Source organism: Onychomys torridus, unplaced genomic scaffold (assembly GCF_903995425.1).
Source record: "Onychomys torridus unplaced genomic scaffold, mOncTor1.1, whole genome shotgun sequence".
Taxonomy (NCBI): Eukaryota; Metazoa; Chordata; class Mammalia; order Rodentia; family Cricetidae; genus Onychomys; species Onychomys torridus.
In genome coordinates, this window is record NW_023412870.1 from 2,062,168 (window position 1) to 2,075,981 (window position 13,814).

At 53.1% G+C, this 13,814-nt stretch overlaps 1 protein-coding gene across 1 annotated transcript; it reads right to left on the reverse strand.

Moving 5' to 3' along the window:
* Window positions 1-13: 13 nt before the first annotated feature.
* Window positions 14-13,814, reverse strand: Dhx16 (DEAH-box helicase 16). Its single transcript, XM_036176321.1, has 20 exons — window positions 13,456-13,814; window positions 11,809-12,056; window positions 11,542-11,707; window positions 11,108-11,164; window positions 10,462-10,716; window positions 10,106-10,309; window positions 9,833-10,027; window positions 9,221-9,331; window positions 8,996-9,111; window positions 8,149-8,359; window positions 7,867-7,965; window positions 7,611-7,763; window positions 5,857-5,997; window positions 5,540-5,702; window positions 5,249-5,367; window positions 5,027-5,094; window positions 3,205-3,367; window positions 2,967-3,128; window positions 1,803-1,976; window positions 14-251 (listed from the first exon to the last, which is right to left on the reverse strand). Exons 1-20 carry the CDS (start codon window positions 13,660-13,662, stop codon window positions 123-125), a joined length of 3,141 nt encoding a protein of 1,046 aa, XP_036032214.1. The 5' UTR covers window positions 13,663-13,814; the 3' UTR covers window positions 14-122.

A 13,814-nucleotide genomic window follows, 5' to 3' on the forward strand; every position in this document is an offset into this window, starting at 1 on the left:
TCACTTTCTCTGGGTCCCAAAGCTCCCACACACTTCATTCCAAAAATAATTTTATTTCCTAGATATTAAATAAAGTATGGAAGGAAAAGGAAGCTGTGTGGTCCAGTCCGTTGGTCATCCTTCTAGCCCAGCTCTTCTCGTGTCTTGCCTACTTTTTTGGGCATTTTCTTAGCATGAGGATCTTCTAGTTCCTTGGCTTTATAGTAGTGGGGAGCCACCTCCAAAAGCCAGCTGCTTTCAATCTCCAATACCTATAAGAGATAACAGGGTTCCTTTACTTCCAAACCAGAATTAATTGTTGGTGAAAAAAGGCTTCTCTTTCCCCTTTGAGGGCAAGGAAAAGGCACCTGGCTGTGTTTCATGCTAAACAGGGCAGATGCACCCTGACATGCTCGAGACAGCAGGTTAAGTGAGCCCCGGGAAGAGCCTGTCCCTCGGGGCAGACTTCATCTGCTTCATGTGTCTCTGTGGTCCCAGCACTTAGTGCACATTTTATTGATCTGGATATGAACCAAGGGTCTCATGCTTGCTACAGAAGACTGTCACTGAGATATCCTCAGCACTCCCTCTATTTTGTCTACACTTAAATTTTTTTTTATGTGTATGGGTATTTTTCCTGCACATAGGTTTGTATATTACATGCATACCCGGTGCCCAAAAGGCCAGAAGAGGGTGTCAGATTCCCTGGTACTGGAGTTAGAGGCAGTTGTGAGCCACCATATGAGTGCTGGGAATTGAACCTAGGTCCTCTAGAAGAGCAGTCAGTGCTCTTAACTGCTGAGCTAGCTCTGTAGTTGGAGTTTTTCTGCCTGGCCCATAGTCAGGACAAATCTCTCTTACCCGCCAGTCCCACAGTCACTCAGACCCAACAAAGAAAGCACACAGAAACTTATATTGCTTACAAACTGTATGGCCGTGGCAGGCTGCTTGTTATCTACCTTTTTTATCTTAAATTAACCCATTTCCGTTAGTCTATACTTTGCCACATGGCTTGTGGCTTACCGGTGTCTTTACATGTTGTTTCTCATGGCAGAGGCTGGCAGTGTCTCCTCTCAGCCTTCCTGTTCCCAGCCTTCTCCTCTTCCTTGTCCCGCCTACCCTATCCTTCCTGCCTGGCTACTGGCCAATCAGCACTTTACTTATTTTAACCAATCAGAGCAACACATTTGACATACAGAACATCCCACAGCACAGCTCTCTAGTTCTGTTTATTGCTTTTGATCATGTGTGTGTGTAGGTGTTTGAGTGTGTGCATGAATGCAGTGCCTGCAGAAGCCAGAAGGGGTGATGGATGATCCCTGGAACTGGAGTACAGGCAGTTAACTGTGAGCTGCTTGCTCTATGGGTACTGGGAACTGAACCTGGGTCCTCTGCAAGAACAGTGAGTGCTCTAAACCACCGAGCCATCTCCAGTCCCACATTTTTATTTTGGGAAAGGGTCTCACTATGTTATCTAGGCAGACCTTGAATGTATTATCCTTCTGCCTCACCTTCAGGACCAGGGACTACAGACCTATGCCATCAGGCACAGCTTCAAGTATTTATTGAATGAAATGAACTGAGTTGAATTCTCAGACCTTGGAAGGCACTAACAGTTGCAGGAAAATATCTTTGTATTGATTTGTAATGGTGCCAAGGACTGTACCACTGAGCTACATCCCAAGCATACATTAAGTTGATTACATCTGATCCTACCTTAAACTAACAGGCCTCTTGTTTCAATGCCAGTCCCAGAAATAGGAGCTGAGTTTAAGATACCAGCATCCTGTCTCCCCTCATCTGAGCAAGCAAAGGCCCCGTACCTGTCTCATGAACTCCTTTGTGGTCAAGACAAGCTCATGATAGAGCAGCCAGCGTGGCTGCTGTTCAAAGAGAGAGGAGTTGGGGTGAATAAACACTGTCTGCTGCTGCTTCACCGTGCGGTAGCCGCTCCGAGTCAGCCTCGCCGTGTGGTAAAAATAACCCGAAGTGATGGCCTAAGGAGCAGGCAAGGAAGTAAGGTCAGGCACATTTGCAGGCCTTCTACTTACCGCCTCTGAGCTCAGGCTTCTGGAGAACTTGAAAAGGGAGGAGTCAGTGAAGAATCCACCAACACATGCTCTCTAGGGAAGAATGGGCTTCAGTAACAAGCAGGGAAGAGCTTCGGCAGGGAAGCTGTGTGCCCTCAGAGTGGTGTGGTGGTGCGGTTGAGGAAACAAGTGTGCTGTTAACAGTTTCCTCTGAGATCGAAACATACCACCCTGCAGAGAAGCTCTTTAAACAACTCAAAATAGCTTGAGGAAGTCCCACAAAAGGACCAGATTCACTAGGCTCCTTCCTGCCAGAGTGATCAATAAACACTGTGTCCCTCTCAGACACAAAGCTACAAAGAAGACTCCTGAGATCTGGCCAGCTGCCCGGAAGAAACAGAAACCAGCAGAGCTGTCTAAGAGGTCAGACTAACTGAGCCACCTGCAAAGGCAGGGTGTGCAGTGTGCTCCAGGTTCCCAGCTTTTGTGAGCTGTCACCCACAGTGGATGGGCCTTGGTGATACAGCTGTCTTTGAGTCATTTCTGCTCCTGGTAACCCAGTAATCCCTCACTCACAGTCCTATGAGTGACCCAAATATAACTCACTGGTTCACCAGGTTAGACTCTAGTCTGCTGTGGGCTCCCTATCTGTGGTAAGAGATGTGTCTGCCCGGGAAAGGTTTTGTTTTATAACATAGTGACTCCTGCAGGTTGTCCATGGACTTACACATATATTTACACACATACATGAAAGAAAACAACAGGATTCCAGGTGGTGCACACCTCTAATCCCAGCACTCGGGAGGCAGAGGCAGGCAAATCTCTGAGTTCAAGGCCAGCCTGGTCTACAGAGCGAGTTCCAGGACAGCCAGGCTACAGAGAAACCCTGTCTTGAAAAAAAATGAAAAGAGACCAGGAAAAAGAAAGACAGACCAAAACTCTAACAGAAACACTGACCTTGCGCACACGAATGTAGTCTCCTTGACAGGAAGTCAAGCCAACCTCCACACGCTCCAAGAGCCCCTCCAGTTGTTCTCGGACATCGCGGGCTCGGCGCATGGATCGGAACTGCACAAAGTTTTCATAGCACCACTGAGAAGAGTGGCCACTCTCAGCCCACTGTGGAGACACCGGCCGTAAGTACGCATCACGACGGAAGTACCCACACTTCCCAAATCCCCACTCGCCCAGTGACCTGTGTGTACACATTCAGCAGAACCAGGTGGTCTCCACCAGGGAGGAAGAAGTTGACACGGGCATTGTCGGCATGGACGACCTTGTCCTTGGGCCGGTAGAAGATGGAGTTGTTGACGGACAGCATAGCGGCCACTGTCAGGATCTCTTCTGAACAGCTGTACCTGGGGCAGGGCAGCAAGAGGCGAGCTCAGACCAGGACACCAAAGAACAAACAAAGAGTCTCTGAGCTCTCTCTCTCTCTTCTCTCTCTCTCTTTTTTCCAGTACAGGGTTTCTCTATGTAGTCCTGGCTGTTTTGGAACTTGATCTGTAGACCAGCCTGGCCTCAAACTCAGAGATCCACCTGTCTCTGTTTCCTGAGCACTGGAATTAAAGGTGTGTGCCACCACTGCCTGCTGAGATTTCTGATCTCAAACATAGCAAAGGAGCATCTTTTTTTTTTTTTTTTTTTTAAGATTTATTTATTTTATACATATAAAATTTTTTGTCTGTGGACTAAAGAGATGGCTCAGAGGTTAAGAGCACTGGCTGTTCTTCCAGAGGTCCTGAGTTCAATTCCCAGCAACCACATGGTGGCTCACAACCATCTGTAATGAGATCTGGTGCCCTCTTCTGGCCTGCAGACATACATGCAGAAAGAACACTGTACACATAATAAATAAATAAATCTAAAAAAAATTTTTTTTTTTGTCTGCATGTATGTCTGTGTGCCACATTCCTGGAAGTCAGAAGAACTGAAGTTAAAGATGGTTAGGAGCCACCATGTGGATTTTGGGAATCGAACTCAGGTCCTCTGCAAGTGCAGTTGGTGCATTTAACCATTGGGACATCTCCCCACGCCAGAAATCTTTTATAGGTGGTCCCCCACACCTATGCTAACGTCCTGTTCCAAAAGCAGCAGTCCTCCCAGCACTGACCACAGACAGAACTTCCATTCACAGTCCTGGGTTTTATTTTATTAATAAGTTTGTTTTAAGAAGGAGGGTCTCATTATGCAGCTCTCCCTGGCCTGGAACTCCCAATACAGACTGGCTGGCCTTGAACTCAGGGATCCACCTGCCTCTGCTACAAAGACTGGCCCTGGGTTGTACCTGTGCCCACTGACCATCACATTAAGGACAGGATGGTGATTCACAGACCCTTTAGGGCCTCAAAAGGGCTGGTAAGACTTTTTTTTTTGAGACAAGGTTTCCCTGTGTAGCTTTGGTGCCTGTCCTGGATCTCATCTGTAGCCCAGGCTGGCCTCGAACTCAGGGATCCACCTGCCTCTGCTACAAAGACTGGCCCTGGGTTGTACCTGTGCCCACTGACCATCACATTAAGGACAGGATGGTGATTCACAGACCCTTTAGGGCCTCAAAAGGGCTGGTAAGACTTTTTTTTTGAGACAAAGTTTCCCTGTGTAGCTTTGGTGCCTGTCCTGGATCTCATCTGTAGCCCAGGCTGGCCTCGAACTCACAGAGATCCGCCTGGCTCTGCCTCCCGAGTGCTGGGATTAAAGGTGTGCACTGCCGCCGCCGCCTGGCAAGACTTCTTAAAAGGTGTGCACTGCCAGGCGGCGGCAGTGCACACCTTTAATCCCAGCACTCGGGAGGCAGAGCCAGGCGGATCTCTGTGAGTTCGAGGCCAGCCTGGGCTTCCAAGTGAGTCCCAGGAAAAGGTGCAAAGCTACACAGAGAAACCCTGTCTCGGAAAAAAAAAAAAAAGAAAAACCAAAAAAATACAGAAAAACCATGATGAAGAGAAAGGAAGAGAGATGACACTTGGGACTGAGGAGCTGTGGCCAGTTTGTGCCAGGGGCTGGGTGGGTGAAAGACTTACTTCTCAGAGGCCAAGATCATTTTTGACAGCATGGGATCCACAGGCAACTCTGCCATCTTTCGACCAGACTGGAAAAGAAGAAAGGGAGAGCTGAGGCCAGTTTTCCCTCCGGCTCCTTCCCCACTACAGGAGCCCTTGGCACCGAGGGCCCGGGACCACCACCGAGGGCCCGGGACCATCAGACTTCTCTTTATCCCAGCCCAGCGCAGACTCTCTCCTCACCGTGGTGAGTTCTCCAAGGTGGTTGAGGGCTCCAAGTGCATAAAGCTGTTCCAAAGCCAACAGCAGGGTCTCATACGGTGGAGGGTCCAGGAAGTCGAAGTGCATGAGGTCATGGATCCCTGGGAAAAGGAAGGAAGACTAGAAGCAAGTCCTACACAAACACCAGTGCCCCGTCGGGAGGGCTGGGGCGGCCCCGTCGGGAGGGCTGGGGCGGCCCCGTCGGGAGGGCTGGGGCGGCCCCGTCGGGAGGGCTGGGGCGGCCCCGTCGGGAGGGCTCGGGCAGCCCATCACCTAAGCTCTTCAGCAGCAGCACGACGTTGCCCAGGCTCGTCCTCTGGATCTCAGGAACCGTGGTCTCCTCCAGCTCATGCTGATAGGCCCAGGCTGTGTACAGGCGGAAGCACTTCCCTGCAGCCACCCGACCCGCGCGGCCAGCCCGCTGATTGGCTGAGGCCTAGAAAGAAAAGAGAGGCAGACACATAGGCATGGTGGTGTTGACTCAAGTCTGGCGTGGGTAAACCACTGGTTCCTGTCCTCAAATGCTCTCTGTGGATCAAGCTTTTTGTGGGGACACCTGTCTCCCTCGACCTCGTGGAGATGCGGCTGACCTTGCTGCAGGGTGTGACTGTGAGAGACTCCATGCCTGTGCGGGGGTTGTAGCTCTTCTGTTTGCAGAAACCTGGGTCCAGCACGTAAATGATGCCGTCAATGGTGAGCGATGTTTCGGCAATGTTTGTAGCCACAACCACCTAAGGAAGAGAGCACAGTCACCCAGTGGCCCCGTCTACCAGATACCCCGAGAGAGTTCAATGCGGTGAGGAACAGGGCAAAGAGAGACAGTGTCCAGAGGTCAGGGCACAGGTGAGACCGACAGCAGGGTCACAGGGGGGCTGGCAGTCAGCAGGGACATAATAAAGAAATGGAATTTCTTTTTTAGGGTTTCTATTCAGAGATGGAAGACGGGGATGTCCAGGATCCTGCCCTCATCTCCCAGCACCAGCCCGCACCGATGCCCACACATCACTTCTGGTGACAGCCTACTCACCCACCTCCCTACGCTACACCTCGCTTCTATCACACAGCATTCAGAATGGTCCTTTACACTTATAAACCTGCCAATTCATTCCAGATCCAACGACCGAAGCAGTCTACGCCCCTTACAGCCTGAACTGCTTCTCTGATCACATCCAGCCCCCCCCACAACCCCCACGTTTGTTCCTGCCCTCCATGTGCTCCCCTAGTGACTCCTGCAGACACATCCTTCTATCAGATACTCTGCACCGGGCAGCCCGCCCTTCCGCTCAGCAGCTGGGTCCTCCCCGCTCTTCCCTCTACCCTGCCCTGGCCTTTAGAGAGCAGCCCCTCTTCCACCACTGGGAAAGGCCTCTCTGCGCTTCCTCACCTTCTGTCCCGAGTCTTTTTCCACCTTCCCACGCTGCCCTGGACCCCTCCACTGTACTCAATACAAACTGATACAGTTTACATGCTGCTGTCTCCCCCCCTCAGACTGTAAGTCTCACTGTGCCCACCAGTATATCCTCACCTCAGTCCCACCCCATGCAGCATGTACTGGGCCTCAACGCTGGGGCCTCACACATGCTGGGCAACTGTTTGACGGCTGGACCACATCTCCAAGCTCTCAGTGAACATCTGTTCAAAGGAGTCATAACTCTACTTAAAATCCTTTGGTTTTTAAAATCTGAGTGCAGCTGGACTTTAATCCCAGGATTTGGGAAGCAGAGGCAGGCAGGTCTCTAAGTTTGAAGCCAGCCTGGTCTACAGAGTGAGTTCCAGGCCAGCCAGGACTAGACAGAGAATCTCTGTCTTGAAAAACCAAAATAGGGTTGGGGATTTAGCTCGGTGGTAGAGCGCTTGCCTAGCAAGCACAAGGCCCTGGGTTCGATCCTCAGCTCAAAACAAAGACAAAAACAAAAACAAACAAACAAACAAAGAAAAACCAAAATAGATAGATAGATAGACAGATAGACAGACAGACAGACAGATAGATAAAAAATAAAATAAAATCTCAGTGCTTCAAAAGCCCCTGTCTTAGCCCTAGCTGCTCAGCTCTGTCCCAGCATGGTACCACTTCAAACTCCCAAACCCACTCCTCTCGGACTTCCTCTCGGACTTCAAACACACATCAGCTTTTCTCGGGCACTCCCCAGCCATTTGTCTCAAAGGCTTCCTCACCACACTTAGAGCTTGCTATCTCTCAGCTAATGCCGATTTCACCTCTCCCCAGCTGGAAGGTGAGGGCCTGGCTGCTCCTCACTGAGTCCAACAGCAGGGCCAGCCCATGCCTCCTTCAGGACTCATTGTGTGCACTGCAGAGGGAGAGTAAAGGCTTCTTCCCACTCACCTTTCGGGCCCCAGGGGGTGTGGGCTGGAAGATGCGAGCCTGCATGTCTGAGGGCAGGTTGGCATAAATGGGCAGCACCAAGAGCTCCCGGATTTTGGAACCCAGTCGGCGGCAGCGGTCTTGGAGCATCTCACAGGCGGCCTCAATCTCCTCCTGAATGTAGAACAAAAGGGCAGGAGTCCTAGAGCCCCAGGATCCACACACCAGCCCCATCCTTCCCTGAAACACTCCACCCACTTCCCACCACGGCACACACCTGTCCCGTTAGGAACACCAGTATATCCCCGGGTGGCTGGGTCACATGGATCTGCAGTACAGATACGACACAGGCTTCTAGGTAGTCAGCCTCTGGGGCCTGGGGAGGAGGAAGATCCAGGGTCACAGAGGGCCATCAGGGCAGGCTCTTCTCTCTGTTCAATGTATCTTTTCCCCACCCCCCCCCCCCCCCGCTCCATGTCCCATTAGATCCTTCCCTGGGAGTCTCCTAAACCATCCCACCTCCTCTGCCTACAGTGAAGCCCATCCTCCCAAAAGGCACCTTGGTATAGAAGATGTCAACTGGAAACCTTCGTCCAGGGATTCGGAAGACGGGGGCGTCATCAAAGAAGGTGGAAAAACGGGCAGTGTCCAGTGTGGCTGAGGCTACCAGGACCTTGAGCTCAGGGCGGAATCGAGCAACATCCTTGATTAACCCAAAGAGGATGTCTGTGTGCAGGGTCCGTTCGTGAGCCTCGTCCACCATCACCACACTGCGGAGGAAGTGCAGAGGGGTGAGGGGCTGGACCGCAGGCAGCTGGGAGAAAGGGAGGGCCCGAAGGATGAGTGGGGGTGGGGCTGAGGAGAAGCGAAGCATCCCATGATGTGATTCTGACAGAGGGTGAGCAAGGGCCAGGGTTCTGTGATCTGTAGCCCATCCAGGCCTCGGCCAAGAAAAGCAGTCAAGCTGGTGATGGTAAAATGGTTCAAGAGCAGAGGGGCTGGCCACCCAGCCTGATGCCCCAGTTTGATCCCTGGCACCTGCATGGTGAAAGGATAATTGACTCCTGGTCCCCTACATATGCACCATGGCACATGCATACAATTTTTTTTTTTTTCAAATGTGAAAAAAAAAAACAACAAAAAGGCAGGGAGAGTCTAGAAGCCAGGACTGGAATGATCAGGCATCTCTGCGTCAGTCAGGAGCAGCGACTCTTACTGGAAGAACGGAAGTGAGAACATCCCTTAAAGTGAACACTGTTTGGCCTGGTGGCTCAGTGCTGAGGCCCACACAGTGAGTTCCAGGCCTGCCTGGGCTGGGGAGTGAAACCAAACACGAGTCTCTGAGGGGGCGGGCAGCACAGGAGTGAGGTGGTGGTGTCCGCTGCCAGGCGGGTACCCGCATGCACCTGTAGCTTGCAAGGTCAGGTTCAGACAGGAACTCCCGCAGCAGCATGCCGTCCGTCATGTAGCGGAGGACCGTCCGCTCTGATGTGCAGTCCTCAAATCGGATGCTGTAGCCAACCTGGTCAGAGACGGTTAGCAGATAGGAATGGCCAACGCCCAGACCTGAGGTGCGGGGCCACGAAAGCAACACGAGTGAATTCCCTCTCCTGAACCCCCAAAGAACGCACCTCATTCCCAAGCTTCACACCCATCTCCCGGGCCACTCGCGCTGCCACACTCATGGCTGCCACTCTCCGGGGCTGGGTGCAAGCAATCTTCATACCCTTCTCTGTGTAACCCTAAGGAGAGAGAAGAAAGGGGTGTTCCTCTGCAAGACTGCCTGGAGCCAGTGAAGACGAAAACCAAGGGCCCCGAGGGGATGCTGGGCCAGTCCTGCAGACCTCTGGTTACAATCAGGGCTCTGCTAGACTTCAACTGACCAGGGACAGATCGGCTGGGGGACACCCAGAAACGACGGGAGACAGGAGGTCCAAAATAGGAAACCAAGCTTTTTACCCAAGTTCTCTGACCCTGCAGGCGGCACGCAGGGCAGACGGCACGCAGGGCAGACGGCACGCAGGGCAGACGGGAGGCGCATGAGGTTCAGACTCACTGCTCGCAGGGCAGACCCGTATGTGCTTACCTCACACCAGACATGGATGTGACGGCGGTGAGAAGAAAATGGCAAAGCCCCACGACTTAGTGGACAGGACGGGAAAGGACTCCTCTAACCGTCACACAAAGGTCTGCGAGGACTGACTCAAGGCCTGGGCCCTTAGTGACATGCTGTCATGACTGACCTCCTCGAAGAGGTACTGCGGGATCTGTGTGGTCTTCCCGGAGCCGGTCTCGCCTTCGATGATGAGGACCTGGTGATTGGCAATGGCCGCCAGAAGCTCCTCTCGGAAGGGGAACACCGGCAGGCTGCGGCGGACGGCCTGGATGGATTCCTTCTGCTGGGCCTGGGCTGATGGGGGTGGAACTGACGACGGCTCCTGGGGAAGGGTATGGAGGGTGAGGTCCCCATCCTCTTCGGAGGCCCTCACAACAGACATCCCAGACCGCCCCCTCACCTCGTCGCCCTGGAGCTGGGCGGCTCGGACAAACTCGATGGTCTCATCCTCCTCCAGCACCAGCTGGTACTTGGGCTCCTGGGCGGCGGCATCTCGGGCCCCAAACTTAAGCGCTGCGGCGCCTAGCCGGGCTTCCTCCCAACGCCGCTGCTCCTCTCCTGGGGCACCCGATTCCTCCTCCACGACGTCCACGGCGCGAGCTGGCTATGGAGACAGGCACACTGAAGGGCCCACAGAAGCGCGGCCCCGGTGGCCCACTTCCTCCTCCCTGCCATGACTTCTACCTGCTATGAGAGGAAAAGAGGAAGGGAGCAGCCACCACGCTGCCGCACCCATGAGCATAGAGGGTCCCTCACCTGTCCCCGAGTCTCCTTGGGCATGTGGTAGCGATTAGTGGCCTCCAGCTTCTCCTGCTCTCCGGCTGCCCGGTACTCCCGGGCCAGGTCCCTCACACGTCGCTTGTACTTGAGCTCCCTGCGCTCGTGCCGGCTTAGCTCCACATCCCCAAACAGCACCTCCTCATCGGCCAGTTCCGCCTCCAGGTCCTCCAGCTTCTCCCGCTCGCGCTTTGCCAGGTATTCTCGCCGAGACTTCTTGCGAAGCTCAGGGACCTGGGTCAGGGAGGGACAGTCAAATCCTCAGCCTACCCCAGCAGCAACACGGTTCCCTACACGAGGAGTGTGAAAAAGCCCCAAAGAGGCAGGGGTGAGACCTTTTGATACTGGCTGCTTAGTGTTTCCTCAAGTCTCAGGGTCAGGAAAAGCCCAGTGTCACTCACAAACACTGTGACTTGATCCCCCAGTCAGGGGGGTTGTAAGGTTCTTCCTTCTGCGAGCTTAGGTCCATTCTTTGCTAGTTCCTGTCTGCCAGGCCCGTCCTCTAGAGACTGACCGGGTACCCACCCACATTTTACCACACTCCCTCTGTAGCCCTTCCCGCTACAGCCAACCACTCAGTCAGTCTTTCGTCTTTCGATCTTGCTTCTTGAACCCAGGGTCTCACCATGGCTTTCCGGTCTTCCTCAGCCATCTTGAGGCGTTTCTGAGCCTCTTCATAAGCCTAGAAGAGATCACAGAAGAGGGTCGTGAGGCCAAAGACAGGAACATCTATGACCGTTCCCCTCAGACTCAGAATGATAAATGTCCTCTACTGCCCCTTCCACAGGACCCTGCTGCCCCACACAGGAACCCTAGTGACAACCCTTGTCTTCCCAGAGACATCTCTGCAACCAAATCCAGATTTGCCCAATGTTCTTCAACTCCCCTTTTGGGTAAATACTTTATTTTATGAGTATGAGTGAGTGTTTTGCCTGCATGCACATATGTGCACCACATGTGAGCCTAGTGCACAAGGAGGTCAGAAGGAGTTGGATCCCCTGTCCCTGTGGGTGCTGGGAACAGTGTTCTTATCCACTGAACCGCCTCTCCGGCCCTCACCTTCTTATCTGACCGCTCCAGGACATTCCGGGTCCGGTCCTTATCCCGCTGCCGCACCCGCTCTGCAAAGGCGTCCCGTTCCTCCAAGTCCTGAAGACGTGCCCGCTCTGTCCGCTCCCACTCATCCTCTGAGGCTGGCTTCTCCTCCGCGGGCGATTTACTCCCCCTGAACCCAGCCCAACGCATCAAAGAGGGGTACCGAGAAAGATTATCATCCCCATAGACAACCAGGTGCTCCGGCTCCCTCTCTCCTCGCTTCTGACTTACCCTGTCTTCCTCTTTCCCGCCTCAGCAGCCTCTTCCTCCTCCTCCTCCTCCTCCTCCTCGTGGTGTTTCTTCCTGAGGTGTTTCCGTCTCTTCCGCTTCTTCTGGAGGCTGCTCCCATCCCTGCCCACGGCCTCCTCACCGCTCTCACTGTCTTCCAGCAACTTATAAGATCGGTTCTTCTCCAGCAGGGCTCGGGCCTCCCGCTCAGCTGCCCGAGCTGGCTTTTCTACCACGGCCTTGCGCGGCACCTGTCAGTAGAAAAGAAAACAAGCAGCTCCCGACCTCAGCATCCTTTTCCTTTCTTTCTTTCTTTTTTTTTTTTTTTTTGGAGCTGAGGATCGAACCAGGGCCTTGCGCTTGCTAGGCAAGCGCTCTACCACTGACGTAAATCCCCAACCCCCAGCATCCTTTTTCTTAAACCAGCCTTCATCATTCTCTGCTCCATGTTCTCAGGTCAACGGAGGCCTCAGCTTCTGAACCTCCTTCTAGGAATCCATGCAGCAAATGACTATTGAAAACTACCCTATGGTGGAAGGCAAGAACCAATACCCACAGGCCTCTGACTTATGCACATGGTCATCCACACACAATGGAATTTTTTTAAATTTTGTGGGTTTTGTTTGTTTGTTTTTGAGACAGGGTTTCTCTGTGTAGTTTTGGTGCCTGTCCTGGATCTCACTCTATAGACCAGCTGGCCTCAAAAACTCACATAGATCTGCCTAGCTCTGCCTCCTGCGTGCTGGGATTAAAGGCGTGTGCACCACCACCACCTGGCTTATTTTTATTTTTATGTGCATTCTGTTTTGCTTTCCTATGTGTCTGTGTTGAATCCCCTGGAACTGGAGATTACAGACAGTTGTTAAGCTGACATATGGTTGTTGGGAATTGAACCTGGGTCCTCTAGAAGTGCAGCCAGTGATCTTAATCTTTGAGCCATCTCTTCAGCCCCACAATGGGGGAGGGGGAGATGGCCCTGAATTCAAGTAGTTTACATTCTACATCTCATTTTCTTTATTTTTTATTTATTTATGGGTATGTGTACGGGTACCTGGCAAGGCCAGAAGGAGGCATCAGATCCCCTTGGAGCTGTAATTACAGGCCATTGTGTGCCACTAGACCTGGCTACTGAGAATTCAGTTTTCCGGAAGAGCAAGGAGGATTCTTGACTCCTGAGCCATCTCTCCCAGCCTCCGTCCTATTCCTTAATTGCTAATTCCCATAGCTCTGTTCTTCTCAGTGACTTCTCCCAGTTTCTTGGGATTGAATCCAAGGCTTATTGTATGCTACACAAGCACTCTACCCACTGAGATACATCCTCAGCCCTGGAGTATGTACTGTGACTAACGGGGCCCTAGGTTTAAACATGTATGCCGATCCCTCTCTCCTAAGTCTTCTCCACAGAGCTGTAGGCCCACCTAGCATAGAACCTAGGTAACAGAGGACAAAAGACAGATGTTTGGCACAGCCAGGCGTGGTGGGCTTCTCTGTTATGGGAGGCTCTCTGCAAGTTCGAAGCCAGCCTGTGTACAACACTGAAAGTTCCAGGCTATCCTAGAATAGACAGCTACCCTCCGTCTCAAAACAAAAGATGAGTGTGCGTGAAGCCGTCTAACCTGGCTGCGAGTGGACCGCCCCGAAGGCACACACCTTGCTCCAGAGCCTCAGCGCGAAGTCCCGCGCCGGCCCGCCGAGGTCCAGAGTTTCGGTGTCACGCAGGCGCTGCACAAACTCCTCAGCCGAGGCGCAGCGCTGCGCCGTGCCGATCAGGAACTGCGCGACGTGCCGCTCGCTCAGCCCCAGCACCGAGTGCAGCTCCTCCTGCACCCATCGCTCCAGCCCCGCCGGCGTCGCCATGGCGACGCGTCCCGCTTCGCGCGCGCAGCTGCGGACCAGCCAGGACGGCGGCGGGGCCAGCAGAGGTCTGCAGCGCCACGGCCCCGCACCGGCTGCCGTAGAGACTACTAGTCCAGAGTGCGGGACTGAGTAGCCCTAAACTATCTTCCAGA

Coding starts and splice junctions, on each gene's coding strand:
- Dhx16 (XM_036176321.1), bottom strand. CDS start 13,662: ATGGCGACGCCGGCGGGGCTGGAGCGATGGGTGCAGGAGGAGCTGCAC. Junction 10,717..11,107: donor AGGAAGACCGGAAAGCCATG/GTGAGACCCTGG, acceptor TCCCTGACCCAG/GTCCCTGAGCTTCGCAAGAA. Junction 10,310..10,461: donor CCAAGGAGACTCGGGGACAG/GTGAGGGACCCT, acceptor CTGTCTCCATAG/CCAGCTCGCGCCGTGGACGT.